Source organism: Odontesthes bonariensis, chromosome 11 (assembly GCF_027942865.1).
Source record: "Odontesthes bonariensis isolate fOdoBon6 chromosome 11, fOdoBon6.hap1, whole genome shotgun sequence".
Lineage (NCBI taxonomy): Eukaryota > Metazoa > Chordata > Actinopteri > Atheriniformes > Atherinopsidae > Odontesthes > Odontesthes bonariensis.
The window spans coordinates 11,775,683-11,801,946 of NC_134516.1; the positions used below are offsets into that span (position 1 = coordinate 11,775,683).

Genomic DNA, 26,264 nt, shown 5'->3' on the forward strand with positions numbered 1-26,264 from the left:
TTGGAAAAATTTGTGATCCTCCCGCAGAGGGCAGTAGTGCAGTTGAAGTTTTCTGCTGAATGTGACCCGTGATAAACTGAAGGACATCATACAGTATAACTCCGTGTCACGCTTCAAAGCCCATTTGTTCCATTTTCCCCCCCAAAAAAAGGGTTTTTCCATCAGTCCACAAAGTACACCGGCTGTTGTCTTCAAATCAACACACGTGCACACGTTTTTATTCTTTTATTTGCCTTTTTTTTTAATCAAGTCACGTCCTTGCGCTGAGCATTTTCTACTCATTTGCACCCAACGTGCACTACATCTCATCTTCAATAGTGTGTATTAAAAGCTAGGCGTACTCGAAGGCCTAGAGCACAGCACGAGGCGCAACAGTAGTCTGCAAGCAGGAGCACGAAAAAAAAAAAAAAACACACCTACGAAATATCCAACACACTGAAGGCTTTTTAGTTGTTTTTTTTTAACACATGCGCAGTACAAAACACTGAAAACAGAGCACTCTGAGCAAAGTCACAATTAGTAAAAGCGCTGTTACTGACACTCCAGCTAAATATATATATGTGGAAAAAGGAGTCTAATTTTTTTTTTTTTTACTGTAATCTGCAGTTCCATCTTATGCAACGAGCTGGACTCTATAGTTAATCCTTTTTTTTTTTGGTGGTGGTTAACATTTAAAATGTCAGTGTCACCGAAGGACCGAGAGACACGTACAAACAGAAAGATATAGCTTATAGCTTCTTTGTTCCCAAGTACTTTACAGTTTTCTTTCTCTCTTTTTTTTTTTTTTTTTTGTCATGTTTCATGCCACACTAGATCTGGGCCATGTCGGGAAGCTCCAGATCCAGCTCTCTGTGGTACTGGCTGCAGTTGGGGTCGCCTCTCACAGTCGGGGCTGATGGGATGGCTCGCCCGGTGTGAGGGTTGACGCACCAGCACTCGCCCCTCTGACCATGAAGCGACATCTTGCACTGAAACACAATATATTTGTTGAAAGTTTTTTGGTTTTCCTTCTTTCTACACGAATCTTCATGTTCGCTCCCCTTCCTTTTGCTGCTAATATAGGGCTAAGAAATATCTGAGAAGATGCGCATTTAGGCGATTTCTGTTAAAGCTTTATTCACCTTTTTCTCCTTTATGTGCTTGCTTATCATCAGGTGGCTACACTACCCCTTTCACCCCCCAAAAGTTACCTGTTTTAGGTTATACTGCCCTCTCTTGTCGCAGTTTGGGATGTGCAGAGCATAAAGGTCTTCCAGAGGACCTCGGTTATCTCTGAAGGGCATCTTGGATATCCGCTCCAGGACCTGGTCGAGCTCCTGCTGGCATTGAGTCTTGACAACAACCAAAAAAAAAGAGCAAAAACAACAACAGTTATGATGTTCACAAACTCATATAGTGGTATGTGGGTATGCCGGAGCTGCCAGGTTTCTGTGTCATGTTGGTAAAATGCGACTGGCCTGCAGCATGAAATGTTCTGTACAAACTGTTCCATTGATTCTAACCTCTGTGGGATTCAACATGTTGTTTTTGAATTAGCGGAGTAGCTTTTTTTTTTTTTTTTTTTTTTTTTTATTCAAATGAAATCGGAAATCTCATTTGAACAAAGAAAGAAAGAGAGAAAGAAAGAAAGAAAGGAAAAAAAGCTCTAAAGTTCAATTCAACCCATCCACATGAAAGGAAACTGTTCCAGGACACATCGACACCAGGTTGTGTTTGCGAAGCAATCAGCACATTTTTGACTCACTATAAAATCCCATATTAAATGCACACACACAGAGATCCACACAATAAAGCTGAAGGGTTTCCTGTTATGAGCAAATGAATCATAGCTCTTGCCAGCAATGGATAAAAACTAACCACTGACCTCACATTTACCTCAGAAAGCAACGGAGCCAAATGTTTTGTTGAGACAGTTGTAAAGTTTCTGCTGGAGCAATAACCTTTATAAATGGCTTTTATAGCAGTTGGAAAAGAACTCAACGCCGGACAGAAATGGTCGGGGTTCACCCTCGAGTCCCAGCTCTGAGGTACAGAGCAGGTCAGGTTCATCTAAGGTCAGTAAACAGCTATTCTTCTCTTCAGCAAACTTTGCTCTTCCTTCTCCAAGTGCGCTGATGTTATACACTAGCAGGTTCAAGCACTGACTGTACTTTCAACTTTGCTGAAAAAAGAAATGGAAATAACACGCTTTTCATCATAGAAAAGGTGCAAAAAAAAACAGCAGCCGTCGCTGCAGACGGAGGCAGTGCTGCGCTGCTTTTCATTACTCTTGCGTTTGAGGTTGTTTCTCCACACTGAACGTGGCTACAGAGGTGTTACAGAGAAAACTGATGAATAAACCTCTGAATGACAATGGTAAAAAGAAAGAAAAAAAAGCTTTTGGAGTGATTATGCTAGAAAAGAACTTTTCAAAACTTACACGGTAACAAAACCTGCCAACTGGGCTCCAAGTGTTACATTTCACACTAATAGTTGTGGAAAAATGTTAAAAGTGCACCAGCAACTTGGAAAAAAACAAAAACATTTTGACCTATTTTCTAAAACCGCCACCATGTACTAACAATATCAAGAGACAGACAAATTGTGGAAAATTGTGGCTTTTACCAGTGCTTTAAGTGCACCTACATCACCGCTTGAGCTGGAGAACATAGACATGCCCTCCTGAGTGGCAAAAACATCCAACATGGCTGCCAAGACTAATGTTAGGAATGGGAGTGCAACAGGGGAATAGGATCTTGCTAAGCATTTGTGGACCGTGGGCATTAACATCTGGCCACAATTCTTGGTTTCCTGATATACCCCTTTTTTGAAAAAGCAGATCCTTAAAGACAGACAGCCTGGACGTTTGCTTGTAATTAAAAGCAGGATTGACTTCAGCACTTCAGCTAAATTAAGGTGACGAAAACCCCCAGACGACATCCTGGTTGCACACGGACAGGATCGTAGCAGGGATGAAAGGTCACGAGACGGAAATTAACGTTACTTTTGGCCTCTTTATCGTGATTTCTAATAAGCTTTTTTCACATTGACCTCTTGGCTTATATCATTGGGAAAACATTTTACCTGTAAACCTGGGGGATCAGAATTAAAATTGCGAGGTGCAAATTCACCGTCCACCAAAAATGGCAATTGTGAAGTTCAACCGGAAATATTTGGAGCAAACTTGCAAGATCAAGTCACATTCTGTACAAATTTCCTTTAAAGTGTGTTGTAGAAGTTGTCGTGTCTAACAAAAATCGAACAAAAATCTAACCCATGTCACGTACATTTTTCCACCAAATGTAAAAACACTGTAGTTCCACCGACTGATAATGGAAGTTGCAAAACAGCCTGTCCGGATTTGTCAGTGATAAACCTCAACATCAGACAAACATGAAGAAAAATACAAGCACCCTTGATTTGTAACTTCTTCTTCTTATTTCGGCCTCTCCCTCTATCAGGGGGGTCGCCACAGTGAGTCGATCTCGCATCATCAATGTGGCAAATGTGTTACGCAGGATACCTATCCTGACGCAACCCTCCACCCTCATTTATCCGGGCTTGGGACCGGCACTAGAAATACACTGGCTCGTGCTCCCCAGTGGCTGCACTGCTCACACTCACACCTAGGGGACAGTTTCATGTTCATGTTCATGCATTTGGCAGACGCTTTTATCCAAAGCGACTTACAGGTAGGCAGGTAGGGTCTTGCCTAAGGACCCCTACTGGAGGTAGTACGTTTCATGCAGGGGATTTGATCCACCAATGATTGGTGATTTCACATCACCAATTAACCTAATATGCATGGGGGTTTTTTTTGGCGGGGGGGTTGGAGTACCTGGAGAGAACCCATGCATACACGGGGAGAACATGAAAACTCTACACAGAAAGGCCCCAGCTGGGAATTGAACCAGGAAAAGTGCTAACCACCACACCACTGTGCGGCCCCTAGTCTTGATTCGTAACTAGTGTTTCAACAACGTTTTCCTGAGTTGCCACCAGTGTTGTATAGTAACGAAGTAAAAATACTTCACTACTGTACTTAAGTACATTTTGGAATACTTTGTACTTTCCTCGAGTTTAACATTTTTTGACAACTTTCACTTTTACTTCACTATATTTCCGAACTTAATTGCATACTTTTACTCCAGTACATTTTCATTGTTCGGTTTAGTTACTCGTTACAAAAAAAGAGAGAGAGAGAGAGAAAAAAACGCAACAGTGTTTTGACCCCATGCATGTTATGCCTGCCCAAAGAAGTGGAAATTCTACCTTACAGAAACTCCCCTTTTTTAGGTTTTAAGGTAGTTTTACAAAAAAGGTCTTCCTCTTCAGATGCCAGATAAGCTGCAGTTCCCTCCCAATTCTTTTTTTCTTTTGTATGATGACCGGTTGTGTGTGCACCTCCTATAGCTTGTGAAGTACAGTAATCGTAACAGCTTTTTTTCTTGGCCGCATTTTCTGTACTGAGTTATTTTATTTATTTTTTAGAAAGGTTTACAAAAGGGGTTTCAAACTGGACTCCCTCTTCAGATGCCAGATAAGCTTCAGTTTTCTCCTATTTTTTTCTTTACATTTTGTTTATAATGATGGCAATAACAGTAGCAGCCTCTTTTGTTTAATTTTTTTCTTAATGGTGTAATCTACGCCTCATTTTCAGCACTGACCTTACTTGAAGAAGAAAAACTTAAAGGTTCACAAAGTTTGTATTTTCTCTCTAAACCTGGTCTAAATTTTGCCTGCACTTGGTTGTGTGTAGATTTTAAGTGTATTTGACCTTCAAAGTTGACCAAAATATAAAAAATGTCATTCAAACTGCATTTGCCTTGTTTACTTATACTTATACTTTTCATTACATTACTTAAGTACATCTATTTTTACAGTAATTCTCATACTTAAGTACAAGACGTTTCGGATACTTTAAGACTTTAACTCAAGTAACATTTCAGTCAGTGACTTGGACTTTTACCAAAGTCATATTTTGGAGGCGTACCTATACTTTTACTTGAGTGTGAGATGTCAGTACTTTATACAACACTGGTTGCCACACAACACATATAGTCACCTGTTTAGGCCGAGCAGGTTTCAACTCTTCCACCTTGTTGGTCTTCATCTTGGTCTTCATCTCTTGCCTGTGCTGACGCACAGCGCTCTCTTTAGGCCCCAGCCAGGTGGACTCTTTGCTGGGCTTTCGAATGGCTGGGATCTCGCTTGCGGCCAGATCAGCCTGCAGCTCCACAGCTTCACCTGTTGACAAGAGTCATCAAATGATTCAACGCAACATAAACCAGCAGTGCCTGCTTTTATTGTCATTTCCCACGTTCAGCATAGAAACAGAAATAGTGGGGTGGTCGTGGCATTGTGGGGTGGTGCAGGCACCAGTCCTCGCTGCAGCTGGCCCCGGTTTGAGTCCCGCATCGGACGGCCTTCGCTGCATGTCATTCCCCCTCTCTCTGCCCCCTGCTTCCTGTCTCTCTTCAACTGTCCTGTCCACTTTAGGCAATAGAAAAGCCCCCCAAAAAATATACTTAAAAACCCCCACAAAATAGTTGGTTTTTTTTAGAGGAAGGACTTTGATGGTCTCTGCGCACAAAGCCACTCTGGATAAGTTTCAGATTCTGTGAGGTTGCAGGCTGGGAAAAAACAACATTCAAGGTCGCACAGATAACAGAAGTAAGAGTGACAAATTAGCTGTCTGCTTGAGTGCTCTCTGGAAACCGACAGATGACCTGCCAGTTAGAGTTAAACATAAAGAGCTAAAAAAAAAAAACTTTCAGAGGAGAAACAAAAATAAAGGAAAGCGGTTTTTTTTGTTTGTTTTGCTAATGAAAAATTTGACTTACCTTATCCATTTTTTGTGTCTTTGTGTGTATTTTAATGCAGCTTTGAACAGGTTTGGTCAGCACTATTTCAAACATTTACGCACTCATTGCTTACTTTGCTTATCTCATTTCATGATGCTGAGTGTGATATAAACGTGTTGGCCCAATCATTCACCCACTGCACTCCAGCTCTGTGAACAAGCTTGTGAAGCGAGGGATGTTTTGGTCAATGCTGAGCTCGAGTCATAGTCAGGTTTCTGTGGCAGCTTTTTCCCTTACATCGTGATTCGGTTTTAATGAGCCGTTGATAGAAGGAGCTGTGTTTTCTTTTTTTTTTTTATCCATTTCACAAGCTGATATAATCAGATAGCTGAAGTTTCACACGTGCACGCAGTTCCCTGACCTAACTCCAGAATAAAGTCAGGTGACACCTGGACCTAATGAGGTCGTGATGCTGTGCAAAACAAAAATAACCAAGAGCATAACCAGGACCAAGAGCATCTGTACTGTCTTGAAGTTCCATTCAATAGCTTTAACTCATTCCATCCCCCTGGACTACGAACTGTAAATGAAGGATGGACGCCATTGTGACGTCAGCTGTCGCTTTGGTTCGTTCTGAAGCATCAAGTTTGTCATTTTGCCATTGCCATTTACGGTTTCAGGAGCCAGCGGTGATTGTGCAAAGGAATGGATCCGACCGAAGGAGTGGTGGTCAACCCATTTCCATAAAAGCTTTACAATACTGAGAGATATTTTTCTGAGAAAAAAAGAAAACGTGACAAACGAAACGTTATACTGACCAAACACCGACTCAAATTTTTTCCCCAACCATTACAGTTTCTCCAACACATTTAGAGAGACTGTTCCCACGCGAATATATGTCCACATGGGGCATTTGTTCATAGGCGCCTGTAACTCAGGAAGTTAAAAAGCCGCCGTTATGTGTTGTTCCTGAACTCGTGTCGTGATTGCATAAAACGATTGAAAGCACAGCACGTTACAGCACCATCCAACCCCCTCCTACCTACCTTTGGTTGATTTTGCGGCTTCTTAAAGGGAACGAGTCATACTTTTCCCCTCCTCCTTGTAAGGGCGGTTCTTTACGGATTACGCAAATGGTTTAATGGATCATTTTTAACAGTATGAACCGATATGATTCCAACTATTGAACGGCATTGGGAATGTCGCATTGAGGTAAAGAGTGATCAAATTGGCTGCAATCTGAAATTCTGCCAATAGATGGCACTGAAATCCATTCTTGACAAAAAAAAAAGGAAAAAAAGTCATATTGATTATCGGCAAGAGTTCAAAGATTTGCGAGTTTTCAATGAAACGATTCAACATTTGACTAGCTCACACATGTATTGTAAGGAACGACAGGGAGAAACTGTCAACTACTCTTTCACAAATTCACCGACTTTGACCATCTCTTCTTTTTCTTTACGTTTTCTTGAACACCAGCTTCCCGAAAGAAAAAAAATCTCTCTTTAGACAGATGGAGAAAACAAAGAGCGGAGCCGTCAGGTACAAACCAACATACTGTTTCTGACAACAGAGCATACTTTGGTGTTTACATAAAGGGAGTGGCAGAGGAGCGTCTCTCCAAACCGGCTGATTTTAGTCAAAGAAAAGAATTAAAAAAAAATTAAAAATAGCATGACTCAAAATTTTCACATAGGTCATCTTGGCTCAGTTCAGCTGCAAGGAATATTATTACAAAAAGCAAATAAATGTGCCAGAACACCTCTTTTCTTTCTTTTTTTTTCGCTGAACCTTAGCAGGAGTACATGTATTTCACCTACGTGGTGGTTTCACTTGACACCCAAATGAAAGAAGGGGGGGGGGGAGCCAAGACAGTAGAGAAGGTCAAATACTCGGCCACGAAGTGGGCAGTTCAAAGTTTTTGCAGGTCGAGCTGTAACGTGCAGACTTGTGGAAAAGTCCTGCGAATGAAAGCGAGCGTGTGTGTGTTTTTGCAGCAGCAGTAGACTGAAGAGGCATTCTCTTGACTCCTGCAAGAGGTAAATTTGACATCCGGTTGAAGAATATGATTGCAAAAAGTTTAAGACAGAACAGGAGAAAGGAAATTCCAAACGAAGCAATAACAAGGTGCTGGCGCCTTTTTCCATCAGATAGATCTGGGGTTGTTGGACTCGAGTTCCCTCTATGACGTGCCACTGTGCTCTCTCTGGGTTTTTTCTTTGAAGACTGAGTTTCTTTGCCAAAAGGGGGCAGAAGTCAAATGAAATCAGGTGTGTCCTCGCATATGTGTGTGTGTGTCCGACTTGACAAACACACACCGCACTCTGACATATTGGCGGCTGGGGTGCCTTTTGTTTTGTGTGTGAGTGTTCCGAGTGCAACGCCTTCACTCCTGAGACCTTCAGTAAAGCACATAGTCTGTACACACACGCGCACACATGAATGCACAATGTTTAAAAGCAATCTCTCCCTATTGAATGTGCACGGGCGCACACACACACAGAGGGTCAGGACCCCACTTTTAGGGGGCACTAGGCCTCCGCAGTCCACAGCAGTGGAGCTGGGGAGCAGCAGAATCAACAGAGCAGCAGACCTACTGTCCAGTCTACTGCTTGACTTAATCCTCACACAATGGCCTGGGAGGCTACCTTTCCACATCTGATCCATGTCAAATTTAGGTGGCATGAAGGCCAGAGATGACATGTCTGATTGTCCAGATTCTGGTCAGCTGAGCAACTGTTCGGCCTCGGTCAGATTGTGGTGAGTGGAAATGTTGCCAAAGGAAAGCTAGAAAGGACATTAGCAATCTAACATCAACATTTTTTTTTTTCCATAGATACAGACACACCCTTGTTTTGAAGTCAGACTATTGGATGGTTCAAAGGGATGTTTACTGGATGGGATTCAAACAGCAGCTATAAAAACATAATGCAAGGATTTCCACTACAAAAGGAGGTCTTTTTAAAAAAAAAAAAGTTTTGCAGCTCTGCCTAAAGGCCTTAAGATCCCTATAATATTCAATACCGTTTTTTCAATCTGTCCCTTACATTAGGAATGATTGTTTTTCCATGAAACGGTTAAACATCATGTACTATTTACAGTGACTGACATTACCTTTCAACCCTTTCCCACAGTGTTGAACCCTTGCTATCTTATCTTTTGAATGAAGCTGTCTTCATTCGCTGAGTTGCATTTTGTCATTGCACAACTTTTTCCAGTGTTTTGTTTCCCTAAATAAACTGTTTTCAATGTCCTACTAAAGTTTTAACCTTTGATTTGGTTGTTTTGTATGATTTTCAGTTAGCCGCATCGTGTAAATCACAGCTTTTAATCAAATTTTCATGAGTATTAGGTAGCATGGTTGTGTAGGGCCAGCTGAAAAACTTAGACTTTCTAATAAAATACTTTTTTTTTTTTTTGCTGAGGTTTAACTGGGCACGTTTTTTTTAAAACTGCTTCCAAAGTAACTAGACCTAATTAAACCTAAACGACTCTCTCGGAACGTTTTCTTTGCAGTGGATTTCAGAAAACATCCACTAACTGAATTAAGGTAAGATCACTGCCAAATGAGGGTGGTAAAAAGAAGAAGAAAAAACAGTAAAAGACCCACCTGACTCAATTTATGTTGGACAAAAATGCACCCCAAACTGGACTATTTCTAAATGTTATAATGTGCAATTCTTCTATAAAAAAGTTCTCTTAATTGCAGTCCTGAAGCAGCTCTAAGGTGTGAAATAGGTCATGTGCCACTTAAGAAGCTGACGAAAGGCACTGCCTAGATTTGCTGCAGTCCATAATCCATTACAAGGCCTTGTGGGACTGTTTTCTAGAAACACAAACTCAGCAGAGTGCAGATATGTTTACCTTCCAGGCTTTTTGGCCCACAACAGACTTCTAAAAGCAGGCTTTGCACAGGCTCTGGCACGTACGTGCACACCGTGGCATCCAAGACCAGGCATAACTCTCTGCCGGCGCTTCTGGGTGAACTCTTGGGCATTTTTACGAGACCCAAACTAGGACAGGAACCGAAGCAAGCTAGGACACGCAGAACCCCCGAAGCATCGCATGCATCGACTATCACTCATAGTTGTAGAGACGCGAGGGGCAAAATCTCTCGGGGGGGGGGGGTTGCATACACCATTTTCCTTTACAGAAAAAACCTTGGAGCTAAAGTCTAAACTTTGCAGCAACAAATTGTGCTTTTAGGGTCATATCAGGCAGATCCTCAGTCAAATAGAAGTTTTGATCTGGAGCAAACGCCATGCAGCAGGTCAGAGTTTTGTTTTTCTTATGTGCATGGGCCTGCTGTTGACTTGCTGTTATGGAAATGCCGCGGCGCTATCGATCCAGTACGAACGCACGTGCTCTACGTGTGTCGGTAATGTGCTGACGCAGAAAAAAAAAAACGGAAAAAAAACTGCCCGCTGGAGGGTGTGAATAAAAACAATGCAGGTTTTTAAAACTTTTACAAGGAAGGAAATAAATGCAGTCATGTTTGCTATATGCCAAGGATACACCCAGTAAGACTGATTGTTAACATGAGTTTTGTTTGTTTAAATCAAATTTAAGGGGAGCGGGTTTCATGCCTTGATAATGGCATTACAATCAACAAGTTTGCTCAAATTTTTTTTCCCATGTCAAGAAATCAAGACAGTTCTTTCAAACCTAATAAATAACATTAGATTTTTAAATATACTTAATCCAAATATTTCAATCAGGAAATGTTGATATAAACACAAAATCACCATCGGCCGATAAAAGCTTTAAAATTCCTATGTGAGAACAACTGGAATCGAATTAATTAGATTGGATTGGATTACAATGAACTGGATTCTAATTGGCTTGAAATGGATTTCTTTGAAGTGCCTTTAGATGACATTTCTTGTAATTTGGCGCTACATAAATGAAACTGAATTGCATTGAATTGAACCGTTTTTGCCATTGCAGAAATGTATGAAAAGGTGACGATTGATAGAAAGAAAAAGAAAAACTAACATTGGCTAAAGAGAGGGTCTTTTATGGGTTTTTTTTCATGGAAACTGTATTCACTCCAACACATTTGGTCATGTGTCATGAGTCAGATAAAAGAAATCAAACTGGTTGCAACCGGCAGCTCTGCCACTGAATCCTATATTCGTTTAAATCAAATATTGGGCCAATGAATGTCAGTTTAAATTCAAAGTAATGCATCTCTGATTCACATTTAGAATTGGAATCATTGACACCCCTGAAAATTAGGGACAGAATTTTCCAAAGGATCAAAATAAACGAGTTCTGTAAAGTCTGAATATTTTTTTAATGAAAGAACCAAGGTTCAAGGTTCTTGAACACTCTGAAGCAAATATCGTTGGTCTCCGTAGGCCTAAGAGTGCACAAATATTTAAAAGAAAGGCACGAAAAGGCTATGTTTGAAAAACCTTAAGGAAATTATCTATACATATAGAAAACTAAAGCAGAGCTCTTTGGGAATACAGTGCCTCATTTTGTTTACAGGCAACAAAATGAGGCTCGTTTAAGCAGAAAAACCTCCTTCTGCGACTCCTCCCCACAGTTAAACACGGTGGAGGTTGCATCATGCCGTGAGGATGCCCTACAACGTCTTGCACTAAAACCACTGAGCATATCAGAAGTGATTATGAAATCAAAATCTGTTATCCGGTGACATATCTTCAGCCTTTCAACAGGACAATTACCTAAAGCATACATCAAACAGCATAAAAAAAATAATGGCAGTTTTAAACTGCCCAGCAATGAGTGCCGACTTAAAGCAATACTATGTAACATTTCTACCTTAAAATAACAGCTTGAAAAATTGTGCGGCTAGAATGAGTTTTAATATTACGATTGGCCTGTCTCCTATGCCCTTCGGGGGTCTGAGTTGGAAAAACTGCGCTATGTAACTTTGCTGGACCGGCCCGGGAGCTGAGCGGAAGTACTTCGACTTACTTTCTGGCACACCTACCGCAAAAACAAATAGACCCCTCTCACGCTCCCAGGTACATTTGATTACTCTTACCTTCTCGGTCGACATAGCTTGCACCTTCTGACTCCTCGCCGGTTCGTCAACAAACGTGAAACGTGAAAGCGAAAGGGTGTTGTATTTACGACAGTGTAACCGTACATTACCTCCAAGCCTGTAGGGGGAGCTCCATAGTGGGCTTTTTGAGAAGTTACATTGTATCGCTTTAAGTGTCATTGAAATCTTCGGAGAGAGCTGAAAACTTAGAAGTGGAAGAGTGGCAGCTGGATATTTATGAAAGGTTGTTCTTCTTTTTTTCCCTGTCAATGTGTGAAAGCCTTTCTTTGTAACCTTTGCAATGAAACAAATCAAACTGCTTCACTTGCATTTGTTGAAGAAATGAATTCTACATTACGCCATCAAAACTTAGGGTGCCAAAAATTCTGACTGACATTGTTCGAGTTTTCTCATTTTGCCCAGTGATATCTGCATCTGCCAGTGGGCCACTACAATGAGAGAAGGAACGATCCACCAATCCATCCATCCATTTTCTATGCCCGCTTAGTGTAGGCAAAGCATGTAAGCACGAGCAGGTCGTGAACATTTTTCCATCTCTTCCTTTTTAAAAACAAGTTTAGAGACTGCCCCCAGTGTCAGTAGCATATCAGACGGTGTTTGCGTTGTCTTAAATCCCCCTTGACCAAAATGGAGGGTGGGAAGTTATTCTGGTATAGGCACGAGGAGATTCTTGGCACGTACGCATCTGAAGTCCATGCCTCCGAGGGAAGATGGCAAAAATACCCGATTTTAGAGAAGCCTGGGATAGGGCGGGGGGGATTATCTCAGAGCTATTTCAGTCCTGCGGGGTCGTCTGGACACCCCCGCAGGCACACTTTGATCGCTGTTAGCTAACAGTATTATTACAGCGACCAGATTTTTTTTTTTTTATCTCCCCTCTTTTTCCCACCTAATTTCCCCTCTCCATAACAACTTTCTCCATAGCAGCACTGATGCAGCAAAAACTCACAGTTTTCCTCTCTCGTTATAGAAGCATGTAAAATGGAGTGGATGAGTCAAAATTACAACAAATGGCAGTTTTGGGGAGCCGGTAAGCAGTTGTCAGTTAATCAGAGAGACCATTGGATTTGCTGAAGACTTTTTTTTTTTAATGCATGTAAGCAAAGAACCTGGGCCCCGTTCAGGCTTTTTTTTTTGCTTTTTTTCAAACGGACTTGTTCTCTTTTGAGGTCATTTATGGTATGATTCCAGTCAAAACAACTAAACGGCCATCCAATCTGATTAAAAGAACCTTTATTTGGGTCCAGGTTTCTGTGGGAACGGAATATCAAATGATTCCATGCATAAACAGACAGGGCAGTGGGAAACTTGTGGGTGTTTTAAACAAGACTTTTCGACCAGAAATCAAAGAATCTCTCTCTGTTATTTTTAATATCAAAATAAGCAGGCTTTCTCGACCATCAAACCATTTCTTACCATCGACGTCTAATAAGTTTAAGCGGTTCACGAGTTCATATTTGACTTGTTACTCACTGAACCGTAAGAGGTCATCCTCCTGAGTTCACGGCGCCAAGTCACGGGGATCTTTGCCACAGGGCTTAAGATCTTCCATTAATCTTTGCAGTCCGTGTCAAGCGCCAGCAATCGTCTCTGAGTCATCATCCTCAGATTTCTAACTCACCAAAAGCCTTCCCAAGATAACCTGGAAACTCCACGAAAACCTCCAGACGATACCTTACGTGTTCGGAAGAAAAAGCACTTGTGCAAATAAAGTCTTTACAGTGTGTAAATGTCTGGGGAAGATATTGTAAGCGGACCCTCAACTGTGTTAACGTTGAACTGGTCTGGTGTTTCAACACCTGTGGACTTTTTGGGGAATAAAAACCCGAGTTCAATTTTGTCTATTTTTTAAGGATGTGTTTTAGAAAATACACACAATTTTGCAGTCTATGTGAACTATCAAGTAAAACACGACGTTGACATTGTCTGTGGGCATCGGCGTCGCGAGACCCTTTTCACGGGGGCACTTGCCCCCCTGTAGATCTGTGGTGCCCCGGTATGCCAGGGTCACTGATTTTTTAATTAATTTATTCATTTATTTATCTTTTAAAAAATAGGCTACGTTAGAATTTAAGTCTGACATATGGGGAAATCTACAGATTGCATGCTTGCATTTAAATAATAATAATAATAAAAAAAATATATAGACTACCGCTTTAGAATTTAAGTCTGACATTCATGCGGAGTAATCAGAATCCACTTGCGCTCATTGGCTGCTGCAATGAAATGGAACGTGACGAATTTGTCAGGCACTAAGGAGAATCTCCTTGATATCGATTGATTAGGGAAAAGGCGTCCTGGTAGCAGACTTTTTGAACCTGTCCGACCATTCACAGCGACCATTCACTCCGGCTTGAAGTGAAGTGAACAGTGAGCCTTACATTTTTATCCTCTGTCTGGAAGCATAGAATGTCACACAAATGTGTATGCCTTTTCATCTAATAACGTGAAGGGGCGTCTTTGAAGGGGTCTTATTAGCACTTGTGGTCACGTCTGTCGTTTTGCTAATGTAGCCAGCCATTAGTTCGCTAATGGACATATTAAACTGTAACTGTTCAGCTGGATTGATTCTTTACGTTCGTGTTTTCAGGGGGTGATCCCCCGTGATGGGGAATCCAAGTTGTCTTGTCAGCTTGTCTAGCTAGCTATCGGCATACAGCCACTGTATAAGACATCTTAGTCTCGTCTTGTCAAGTTGCTTGGAAGTTCTGGAACCAATGGCACCGACGTTATACTAGCACAACTTATACCTAGTCACTACACAGTTCACAACGATAAGCCAGTCAACCAGCCTGCCACTCTGGGCGCATAGCAACGGTTTCCATGACAACAAATAAACAACTTCACGTGGCAGAGACTTGAAGGCATACTTTTACCACGCTAAGCAGCGTCGGGCCTGGTTAGTACTTGGATGGGAGACCGCCTGGGAATACCAGGTGCTGTTAACTTGTAATTGAGCTTTTTTTCTTTTTTAATGAGTGCTGCTGTTAAAGAAATAATATTAATAGGAAAAATGGGTTCCAGTTGATAGGTTTGGAGTCCAAACCTATCAACTGGAACCCATTTTTCACCCATGGGCACTGGAGCTGTGCCCATGCTTTTTTCAAAGAAATAACTGCAAAAAAAATTTTCTCTCGCGCTACGCGCGCTCGCATCATATTTCTGTGCCCCTGTTGTGCCCCTGTATAGTATTGGGTCAGCTGACGCCCCTGTCTGTGGGCCTTGTTATAGTCTTTGGCTCTTGCACTTCCATGCTTCAGGCTTAGCTTTTTTTTCTTACTGTTTTATTTCTATCTATAACTATTCCCCTGTTACTTCATGTCCTTGTGTCACTCCAGGTTTCAGTCTTCACACAGTATATATATATATATATATATATATATATATATATATATATATATATATATATATATATATATATATATAAGATGGTTAAGATGGCAGTGATGGCGCGGCGTTTAGCTTTGCCACGAAATCCATAAAAAGCAATGTCAGTGAATCCTCACTGAAACGCTGCTTCTCCATGATACAGAGTCGACTGAGTCGTGATGAGCAGACGCTACCATTAAACCAAATCAGAAGAAAAAACAACTGAAATGACCGTGGCGACACGCTTAATTGACATTGTTACAAGCACCGTTCTGAGCTCTGTTCAACTTCTTAAAAAGTTCTAAGGAGTTTTCTCCGACGCTTTTCTTTAACGCCCCTACGTTATTTCAAACTGCACGTCTTTGTCTTTGGCTGACAAACCGAACGAACTTTTATGAAGGCCGTCTGACAAGTTTTCCTTTTTTTAATTTTTTTTTCTATCATCCCTTTCGAAGCGCTTCACTCGTATTGAGAAAACTCAATTTGATCCCTATCGCTTCCAGTGAAAAGGCCGAATCTACAGTCTGCAGAAACTGCTTCGCTTGCAAAGAGCTCCACTTCGTAAAGCTTCTTACTTCGGTTTAGAAACGTAATCGCATTACAGGGAATGATTTTACAGTTTATCATTGTATTCCAGTAAATTCACAGCACGGTAAGATTCAAAGTAATCTGGTGGGTGGTTTACTTACTCAAGCAGGGTTTTTACAAATTGGTACTTTAAACGTGATCGGGCTGTACTGAATTAAGTCGAACTGAATGTGATTATTTTCCCTGTGAGCTCCTCTGAGATGACTTTTGTTCTGCACTGGTGCTCTAAAAATAACTTGAAATGAATAATCTCTAATCATCATGAGCGCATTCGTGTTTATTTACATAATTATTTGCCCTTCCTTAAATTCACAGCAAAAGGTTTCCTATTGCTCTAGCTGTTGTTTACACAGCCCGGTCGCCGGGAAAAACTTTGGTGTCTTCACTGCGAAGTGCCTACACGTCTTCGGTAGCTGTATTAGCTCATATCATTTTGTGAACTTGTTCGTTTTGGACACGCTGTCACACAGTGATGGTGACGTGGTGGACGGCAAGAGCACGAGCCAACTTCTGAGTGTTATAGGCAGGGGCGCAGATGGGATTTTTGAACTGGGGGGGGGACCAAGTTGTCCACAAATTATTTCAACTCAATTTTTGAGTAATTTGGGCATTAACTGGCTGGTTACTGGTTACTTTTGTAATACCCTATGTGCCAATAGTTTGCACTAAAAAGCCATTGTAGAATTATTTGAAATCATGGATAAACAACAGTGGCCTAAACAAAGGCCTACCTGGTTAACACCAACCATACATTGTGAAACTGTCTGGAATACCAATCACCCACCAAAACCTTGTGCTTTACGCAAAATACATTTTATTTAAACGTTTCTGTGTGAACTCAGAAGTGGAAACCACAGCATATTTTTATAGATAAAAATAAGTATGCACACAGTCACTGAAACACATTTCAAATGACATTAGTGGTACTATTAGGAATTGTCGGATTGTCTTTTCTTTCTTCATTTTCTTTTCTTTTTTTTTCTTGAATTGAAATCACCCGCTCTGTCATTGACACGGGCAGCCACGCGTTCCTCTTAAGGACCCTGGGGAGTGACAGTCGTCCCCTTTGGCGCGTTCATTCTCGGAAGTTGAGCACTCCCAGCGCATTCCCAGCCTTACAAACATACAAAAAGAAAAAAAGCACGTAACTGCTGCCTGCATGAGTGGCATATAGCGTGAATTCTGTGTAGGGCTGGTAAAATCAACCCGACTTTCCGAGCCGGATCCGACTTCACATGGGGTTCAGATTAAAAATCCGACTCGGATCGAGGAAATTCCGACATCCGTGTACAACTGGAACGCATGATGAGTTGTAGCACACAAATCTGGGCTCTCAATGCACGCTGGAATGTGAATTAGTCAAAGTAACGGGACAGTAATCATGCTTCTCTAAAATCGGGTATTTTTGCCATCTTCCCTCGGAGGCATGGACTTCAGATGCGTACGTGCCAAGAATCTCCTCGTGCCTATACCAGAATAACTTCCCACCCTCCATTTTGGTCAAGGGGGATTTAAGACAACGCAAACACCGTCTGATATGCTACTGACACTGGGCGCAGTCTCTAAACTTGTTTTTAAAAAGGAAGAGATGGAAAAATGTTCACGACCTGCTCGTGCTTACATGCTTTGCCTACACTAAGCGGGCATAGAAAATGGATGGATGGATTGGTGGATCGTTCCTTCTCTCATTGTAGTGGCCCACTGGCAGATGCAGATATCACTGGGCAAAATGAGAAAACTCGAACAATGTCAGTCAGAATTTTTGGCACCCTAAGTTTTGATGGCGATGTTTGCCGCCTTAAGTACGGACGGGATGGGGGGTGACAGATCGGTAACATTATGAATCTAGGGGGGGGGTCCCCCGGTCCCCCGTCCCCAGGGCCATCTGCGCCCATGCTTGTAGGAAACTGGTTTTCTCCATTTGTTTTGGCCTGCCTGCTGTTAACGTCTCTAACGGGGACCTGAAGGATCACAGGAATTCTGTTCCTGTCGTCAATCCCACTCGGCATCATCCCGATCAGATCGGTTTCCTGCATAAATACCACCACCACAACATTCATTTTGTTGTTGTTCCTTGTTAGAAGTTGTGTGTGTCCGGATCTGGAGTCAAATAAGCTCGAGGAAAAGGATGTCAGGATGTTGAGTGTTCGTAAGCATCCAAATAAAGCAGCTGCAACAATTCAGCTTTTGAATCTTTGCCAAGGTGTCAAATCAGCTCCCATGAATACAATCAACTAAACACAATCCTTAATTATTCTATTATAGTAAGATTTTATCTCTTCGTTCCAGATGGATTCTTGGGAGTAAAGGAGATGCAAAGGATAGTAGCCAGAACATTTGCTCTCAATGTTCCACAGGCCCCGGTTAGCTGATTCCTATCAGGGATTTTCTTATTTCCTTTTGTTGCTCTCTGTCAGAGACTAATGTATTCGGGAAATCCAATCTATGTAGTCTCGAGCTGCGCAAAAATTAAAGGAGAGTGACCGCGTGGAACGTCTAAGAAGTGACCCCTAAAAAAATTAGAACAAGGCAAGAAGAAATAAATGGACGCATCGTGGAGCTGACGCTGCAGCAACATGTTAAATGAAATCTGCGGTTTTGATCCGAGGAGACCGTTTTTTTTTCAAGCCCATTCGGCCTCAGATTGATAAGGGGAAAAAAAACAAGAAACTTTCTTCTCTTAACCTTGAGTTAGCTCTGCACTTCACTTCCCTTTCACCGCTCAGTGCAGTGTTCTCTGCCCGTCTTTGTCAGAAATCACTCTTCCATATGCTGCAGAAAAGGCATTTATCCAAAACAACTCTGCCTTCGGTTTTTTCAAGCCAATCTCTGAGCTCCTACTGTTTGTTCGACTCATCCAACTCAACCTCAGACCTTTCAAATCTGCAAGACAAACCGACAGCAAGACAAACAATGACATCTAATAATAAATTGCCTTCTCACATGATGTGTCCAAGTATTCTGATCTCTCGTCATGCTCTTACATAACTCTGCATTGCATACCTGTTTGATTCCCCGCCTGTTAGAGAACTTGAATTTAAAATACTCTCATGGGCGGCTTATTAAATAGGTGAAGCCCCTTATGTTAGGGTAATAGCATTAAAAGTCCTTACAGAAAAGCAGGGTTGCGCTGAATGTTGGTCATTTCCCTGCGTTCCAGGACTTAAGTGCCAAAATAAACACGTGTCAGTCTGGAGGTAAACTCTGACAAAGCAAGGATTTGGAAATGAGTAGAACTCACACCCACGGCTGGCTCCACCGGACACTCATTGACTGCTTGCAGCCTAGAAAAAAATAAAAACAATAAAAAATCAGCCATTTAATGAGGCTGTTTACTTCTCTCCTTCGCCGTGACCCATCCTTGTTTCAACGCAAGCCGCGTGAGCCTTCATTGTGATCCCCCTGCACATATACATCCTCGGCTCATTCCTCCAGGTAGCCAGCCCTGTTCATGTAGTCACTGCCAACAGCAGTTTACAGCTACCTCGGGTCAAAGCTTAAAGTCCATTTTTTCTTTTCCAATCAATGCAGCATGCCTCCTGCTGTTTGGTTCCCTCCAATCCCCCTGTGGAAATGTCAACATCAATACAACAGTGTTTTCTGTGTTGATCCAAGTGCAACTTCGAAGAATTTTGCAGGCGACTTGTATTCAGTCGCAGTGCTTTACAGGCAAATTTTAGGGGGGCGGTGGGGGGGGGGGGGGGGGGTGTATTGGGAAAGACCAGAGGGCCAGCTGTTCAGAGCACAGCTGAGATGAACTGGTTACTCCTTTTGTTTCTTTTCTCTGCATGCACACCGTGACTCGCAGCCCTTTAAAAACATATACAACAAAGAATACCACGACGCAGCGTTATTCAAACTGCACGTTTCAAATACAAGTGAAGAAGAACATGAGCAAAATTGCTAAAAAACGTGGTAACAAATGCAGAAGAAGAAAAAAATTCAGTCCAACTTGCATCTTATTGGGTAGGTGAACCCTTATGGGAAGTGTCTTCAAATCAAATGTGTACCAAAAATCCCTTATAATAGTTATTCACTAGACATTTAAAAGGATATGTGCTGGAATCTAATATCATAAATATATCGGGTAGATTATGTAATGCAGAGGAAAAATGACAACAGCAACTTCTGTCATGGTGCCTCCGTGACAATGCAATATGTCTACATTAGTTCTCAGACTGCAGTCTAGACAGTGTCATTAAAAATTGATTGAGGAATACCAGGTTTCCAGTGAACTGACTGACCGCTGGTTTGCTCCCGCTGCTCCTGGCTGTAAGTGGTCGTCTCGGGGTCCACTTTGCGCCGACACTGCCCCTGGCCCTGCACCAGTTGCTCCAAGGGAAGCTCCGAGTCGGGCGTCGGGTAGCATCGCAGACCGGTGGAGCACCTCGGGGTGTACACGCCACACATCTCTCCCTCTTGCGGGGCGCACACGGGGCAGCACCCACAGCCCGGCTCGCGCACTATCTCTGCGCACGTCTCGGTGAGCTTTGGGCACAGCGCCTGGCGCTCCGCGGTGCAGCCGGGGCAGCGGAACACCATCTCGGCCAGGGAGGCACCGGCGAGAGACGCGGAGAGGATCAGCAAGCTGCAGCCGACGTACAGCAGCATGGTTATGGGCATGAGGTTTTTGGTCATTATCATGGGGGCGATCGAAGGCAATCCCAAGTGGAAAAAAGGGGAAGAAATGTGCATGCGAACAGGTGAAGCCGGGGGCTGGGAGGTCTGCTGGGTCCTACAAATTCCCAGGTTTGCTCTCGGGGCCACTACATGGGTGCTGATTGGAGAAAAGAAATGTTAAGATGAAGAGAGCAGCTTTGACGCATCCAATATATATGATTCTTGATTAGTCGACGGTCCAAAAAGAATGCCTTGTTATCTTTTAGTGAGTGAACACAACTTGAATTTGTGCTGCAGCCACAGTTCCTCTTTAGTGTCTAATCAGAGGGCAGTTTAGGATTGTGAAGTGCCCCCGTTCAATCCATTCATTTAGATTAAGAAAAAAAAAAAAGACAAATTCTTAACAATTTTTAAGCGTCACCAAACCTAAAGCCTTTGTCTTTTTTCCCACTCACAAACAGACCTGTTTATAGTGTTGCTTTCCAATCATTGGATTACATACATTTTCTTACTGCAGTCAGGATTTTTTCAGGGTATTTAATTAAAAACCCCTCTCATCCCTAAATTTCTCCCTCTGTAAAAAAAAGTGACTTATAAAGGCCTTTTTTTTCTGGACTTGCCAAGTGAATAAGAGCTTCCTGACAGCCTTTTAGGGAGACACCTTCTCCTAAATGTAAAGCAAATTATATATTTTAGAAAACAGGTGCCAGCTTGTGCTAAAAAAAATCATTAAAAAAAAAAAAGTCAAATCACACCACTTTTCCTTAAAGACTTTGCATTTCTATACATAGAGGGGCCTGTTTGTTTCAATCAGCACCATCTTGCCCCAACTCCAAGAATGCATAAATAAAAAAACAAACAAACAAAAAGACTATGTGCAGAGCATTCATTACATGGACAGACCTCCCCACTGTGGCTGACGTGTCCATTGACACTCTATTAAGCGCTGCCCGCTGCTACCCACTTATACACCTTTATTACAGTGATGCTACTGTGCATGTGCACAGTAATGTTTCCTATCGATCGGCGAGGCCAGACCTTGAGGTGTCATGCCTGCCCACAAAACAAGCTCCCATTAACCCCGTCCAGTTCGGAAGACTAATAGGTTATTTATCCAAAGGTCCAGAAATAGAAGTGGCCTGTGTAACCTAACTCCACAGATATAAATGCAGATTATTTTCTTTTGTGGCTGCACCCTGATTTAAAATTATTTGGCCCCTTGGCCCCGTTCACGCATCCGCATCCCAAGCTCACCTTGGGGGGGGTTGGGGGGGGGGGGGGGGGGCACGGAGACGGAGAAAGGGCACATTTGAAGCTGCCCCGCATCTCAGGGGTGAGAGTCAGGAGGATGCCCAGAGGGCTGTTTGCACATAGAACCTCATATGTCATTTTATGAAACCATGGCTGGTTGAAGCAGCAGGAGAGAAGGCCTGGCATTTTATAAATATGAGCCTGGGGGCGAGGATTTGTGTCTGGGATGGTCACTGGCTAATAGGCCGAACAGGCCACGGGATCAGCCCATGTGTGCAAAGTAATCCCCACCAAGGCCAGTTACTTAAATTCCTCCCCACGGAATTATTAAGCAAACACAAACTCTGGATAAACTTCACATTGATAGAGCAAGTTATGGGATCACTGATGAACTGAGGATGCATAACAGCATATGTGCCTCAGAGTGTATACAGAGTGAGTTTTTATGCTAAGAGCTCATCTACTTAATTGCAGTACAAACTCAGCTTGCTCACTCTTTGAATAACATCTTATTTGAAGCCTTTTTTCATAATTTATGGACCTGATGTAAACTGAACAAACAGAAAGGGTTTTTGCAGGCAGAAAGCAATCCTTTGAAGACACGGATCTGCACAAAATCTCATCTCATCGCGGACTGGATGTTCGAATCCTAAACAATCTTGTAGTGTCCAAAAGCAGAGCAATTCATTTGTCTTGGCTTTTAGCAGCCTCAGCCTCACAAAAGGCCCGCTGACAGATGGCTGCAACGATGGCAGCAGCCCTTTAACAGTCTAACACACTCTTTTGTCCTTAAACTCCACTTCACTTTTGAAGTTACACGACGTAACAACTGCTCCTCGAGCCAAAATGCACATTCACAGAGCCAACGGAGTCAAATCAAATACCTTTAGTATTAGTTTTGGCTCCACTGGGTTCTTATCAACTGAAACAGGTCTGTAAAACATTCTTGCTTTCATATTTTGATAAACAAGCGAGTCCACTGTCAAGCGTTTGACTGCGATCCTCCACTTAATTAAGGTTTGCACTGCAGATTTGAAAAAAAGTTACATGTGTTTTTCTGATAAGAGGAAAGCAATTTGCACACTTCACATTTACAGAAGACACATAGCTGGATTATGACCTTATTGTGCAGCTGTAGCTGTCAAAATCAGTTTTCATGCATGCACTGTGAACCAGCTATGCATGAGAGTCCTGTTAGAGAGCCAATCTCACTGAATGGAAATGTTTACCAAATTGCAGTACATAAATCCTTACATGGAAACGTTCGCTTCACAAGTCCCAAATGGAAAAAGGCTTATGTGTGTGCGTAAGTGTTTTTTTTTTTTTTTTTTTTTTTTGTCAAACGTGTGTATGTGCCCAAGTGTTTGTTCGCTGCCTAGCAACAAATGATGCTCGTGGAAGTTAGGAAAGTTCTTGCTTTATTTGCTAATGCAAATCACCGTGAAGGTATCCGTTATGAAGCCACATTGTTGTAATGTATTCCCCAATAAAAAGATCATGAAGACCTGCTGAGAACTGCCCTCCTGATGAGTTAACACGGAGGTTTAGAGCCCAAAAGTTGAAGCTGCAAAACTTTGCAATATGCAATTTCCTATAATGCTACATAATAGTTGTTGTTTTTTCCTGTTGCAAAATCGAAAATCTTCACAATTTGAGGAACACATCCAAGTAGTAAAAAACCTGTCCACCATTCACCTATAACTCTCTTTCCATTGCAGTAAACGTGTTTTGAATATTAAAATCCAAGTTAACTTTTCCAGTACAGCTGTGTTTGTGTTAATGCTCCACTAATTAAAATCAGACTCGATTTGCAATCTGCTTTATTCGAGAAACCAGAACACTTTGCGCTGCACTGTCGTGCATGCATAAATAATACTGCTTGGACGACCGCTGGGCTCTGTTTTTAATTACCACAGTGACTTGTATTTGGTTGGGCCAACAGGCAGATGTGGAGAAAGTCTCAGGTGGGTAATCCTGACAGATGGAATTTATGAAAACCTCAACAACCCACACGGTCTGCAGTGGCTAATGACAGAGGCCCGCGTTTAACCTTTGTATGTGAAATCCCACAAATAACCACAAATACATGTTACAGATGCTATGTATACTGCACGAATGTCAGCATGCTACCATCATGGAGAGCTGAAGTTCGAACTTTTTGCACTTAATGCAACGAGTTTTGCATTAAATTGAATCAGGGCTCGTTGCTAGAGTGCGCCATCCAGTGGTCGCTTGCAGCAGCACAGAGGTGTATTGGGTATGTTTCTGTGGTGGACAAGTTTCAGTGTTGTTGAAAATATTAGGGATATATATGTTTTCTGGCATGACACGAACTTTTTCACGTGGAAAGACGAAAAAAAAAACCTTACAATAACTCACTTGTCCCCTCCCTCCCTCCCTTTTTGTGCCTTTCGAATAAAGCGTAATTAAGCTCTGAGTGGCAATGTTTTATGGTATATCAGGGCCACCGTAGGGGCTGTAGACCATTGCTTGTCATGTGACAGAAAAACATGTCAACATCACCGAGCACTGTGCAATGAAACCGATTTATTGACCACTGAAACGTCGCTTTTCCTGGTACACGCAAATTAACATGCCTCAGTACTCGCCTATCGAATTAAGACCTTGATGTTTGCTCTTCATTTTCGGGCTGTCACCGCACGGGTAAGCTGTTTAGCTTAGCATCCGGAAGTACATGTTAGCCGAACTGGTGCTAGCTGCAATGGGACATTTTCTGGATTTTGAATGCTAATGTTGGATAACGTGGGGCACTGGTGGCATTTACAGTTACCGGAAGAAGAAAAAAATGTATTAACTGTTATAGAGTCTTGTTATGACGCTGCTTAACTGTCAAATACAATAAGTTAACAGTGCTAATGTACTTGAGGTCTGAGGCGTCTCTGTTTTTAGAAGCAGTTATACAACAGCATTGCATGTCATGTCTTCGAATTGTCGCCCTGACATTGTATTCCTTTTTTGAAATATTACAGGATGGCTGTATCTCACACTGGTCAGTCCTCACTTGTGCACAGCTTGGCTACGCTGCTTCGCAGCAATGGTACGTTAACATTCAGACACACAAATTGCACTTCCAGTTTAGTTGACGAAAAGGTAGTAGGGCTGCACTGCATCCGGCACAGTTCAGCTGGATTATTTGGGTTCGGATGTTCACTTCCATTCTCCAGCCTTAACATTAAAATCATTGCTCGGTAAACTTGGGTTGCCGTCTTCGTCTTTTTTCAATCCATCTTTCTGAAGGGAAAAACCCGCATTTAGGTTTTTTTGGCAGAATGAGGAGGACCTACTCGAAATTAAGCATCTGGTTGATCATTGTACAAGCAAAGTTAATTGCCAACTGATGTTAAAACGTCTAGTTCCTGTGGTGGATTTCTTTACAAAAGCAAAGCCAAGACTTCAAAGTTCACGAGACCTGGCAAAAATTCCCAAGCTCCAAAATCTTTATGAGCTAAACTCAATAAGTTTAGCAATTCCTTCCAAGCCTCACAGTTTACATGGTATTGGGTATGTTGAAATTTGTCTCGAACTTCCACAAAATCCTGTTGATACTTTACAGTTGCTGCTGAATGTCTCATAAGGAGGTAGTTGCTCGCTAAAACAAAATCCTCAGTTTTGTAGAATTAATATATGCACCACTTTAACATATTTTGCAACCACACACTGATTTAGTCTATTATAGTTCAGTCAAGCTTAGAATCATTTGGTCCTGCTAAAAAAAAACTTGAAAAAGATACTTTTTAGGAAATTATAACTGAGTATTTCCCAGGTAGAGTATTCTTAATTCCTTTAAACTTTTCATGTGTTTTACTACAATAAAATAAATTTACTATTATACTGCCATAATTAGTTCTGCAGCCTGCAAGTCGTTGTTTTATGTTGAGTTTTCTATTTCTGCGTGCTGAAACTTCCACACGCTGGCCACGTTGTTACGTTTATGCTGCGAGAGCTAAAGCTCACTTTTCCAGTCCAAACCCATCCAATTTTATTTGTAAAGCATATTTAAAACAACTGAGTTGATCCCCAATATGCTGTACATAAAATGGGAGAATAAGTAAAAACAACAACTTGAAATAAGAGTTCAAAAACAGACATTATGGTAAAAGCAAAAGAAAACAAATGAACCTTAACCGTACCCTAAGAACAGGGAGAGAAGGAGCCTTTTTGACATCTAAAGGCAACTGATTGCAAAAGCCCGATCGCCCCTGTGCAACGATGATCCCTGGTGATCAGCGGACCTTTGGGGCCGAGAGGGAATGTATCGCTGAAGCAGGTCAGAAACGTAGGGTGGAGCGAGATCAGAAAGTTTTAAACCAATTCTACAGTGCAGAGGGAGCCGATGAAGACTGACTCCAATGCGAAGGCCTACTGCAGTAGTCCGGACAAGTCGCAATAAAAGCGCAAATCACCTTTTCCAAGTCTTGCCCTGTTAGAACAGGCTTTAGCTTTGCCGTCTGCCTTGATTGAAAGGATGTTTTCTGTGCAACGTCACTGATTTGCGTGTTGAATTTAAAGTCACGGTCCGGGATCACTCCCAGATTTGTAACTTTTTATATATATCTTCAGAAAACCAAGGTTAAGAAGGGTATGGACCATTTTGG

The 26,264-nt window shown here is 42.0% G+C and overlaps 2 protein-coding genes across 3 annotated transcripts in view; one reads left to right on the forward strand and one right to left on the reverse strand.

Moving 5' to 3' along the window:
* Window positions 1–210: 210 nt before the first annotated feature.
* On the reverse strand, window positions 211–20,575 carry igfbp2a (insulin-like growth factor binding protein 2a). 2 transcript variants are annotated; one of them, XM_075477542.1, is made up of 4 exons: window positions 19,998–20,575; window positions 5,045–5,226; window positions 1,191–1,331; window positions 211–968 (listed from the first exon to the last, which is right to left on the reverse strand). In XM_075477542.1, exons 1-4 carry the CDS (start codon window positions 20,470–20,472, stop codon window positions 810–812), a joined length of 957 nt encoding a protein of 318 aa, XP_075333657.1. In that variant the 5' UTR covers window positions 20,473–20,575; the 3' UTR covers window positions 211–809. The 2 variants fall into 2 exon arrangements, with proteins under 2 accessions (XP_075333657.1, XP_075333658.1); XM_075477543.1 differs by having other exon boundaries at window positions 20,022–20,569.
* A 3,575-nt stretch (window positions 20,576–24,150) lies between these two features.
* The window catches only part of stk11ip (serine/threonine kinase 11 interacting protein), a 32,986-nt gene continuing 30,872 nt past the window's right edge, over window positions 24,151–26,264 (forward strand). Inside the window, exons 1-2 of the mRNA XM_075477546.1 lie at window positions 24,151–24,312; window positions 24,639–24,706. Of these exons, the coding sequence (XP_075333661.1) occupies window positions 24,640–24,706 (67 nt within the window). The 5' untranslated portion in view covers window positions 24,151–24,312; window position 24,639. The remainder of the gene's footprint in view (window positions 24,313–24,638; window positions 24,707–26,264) is intronic.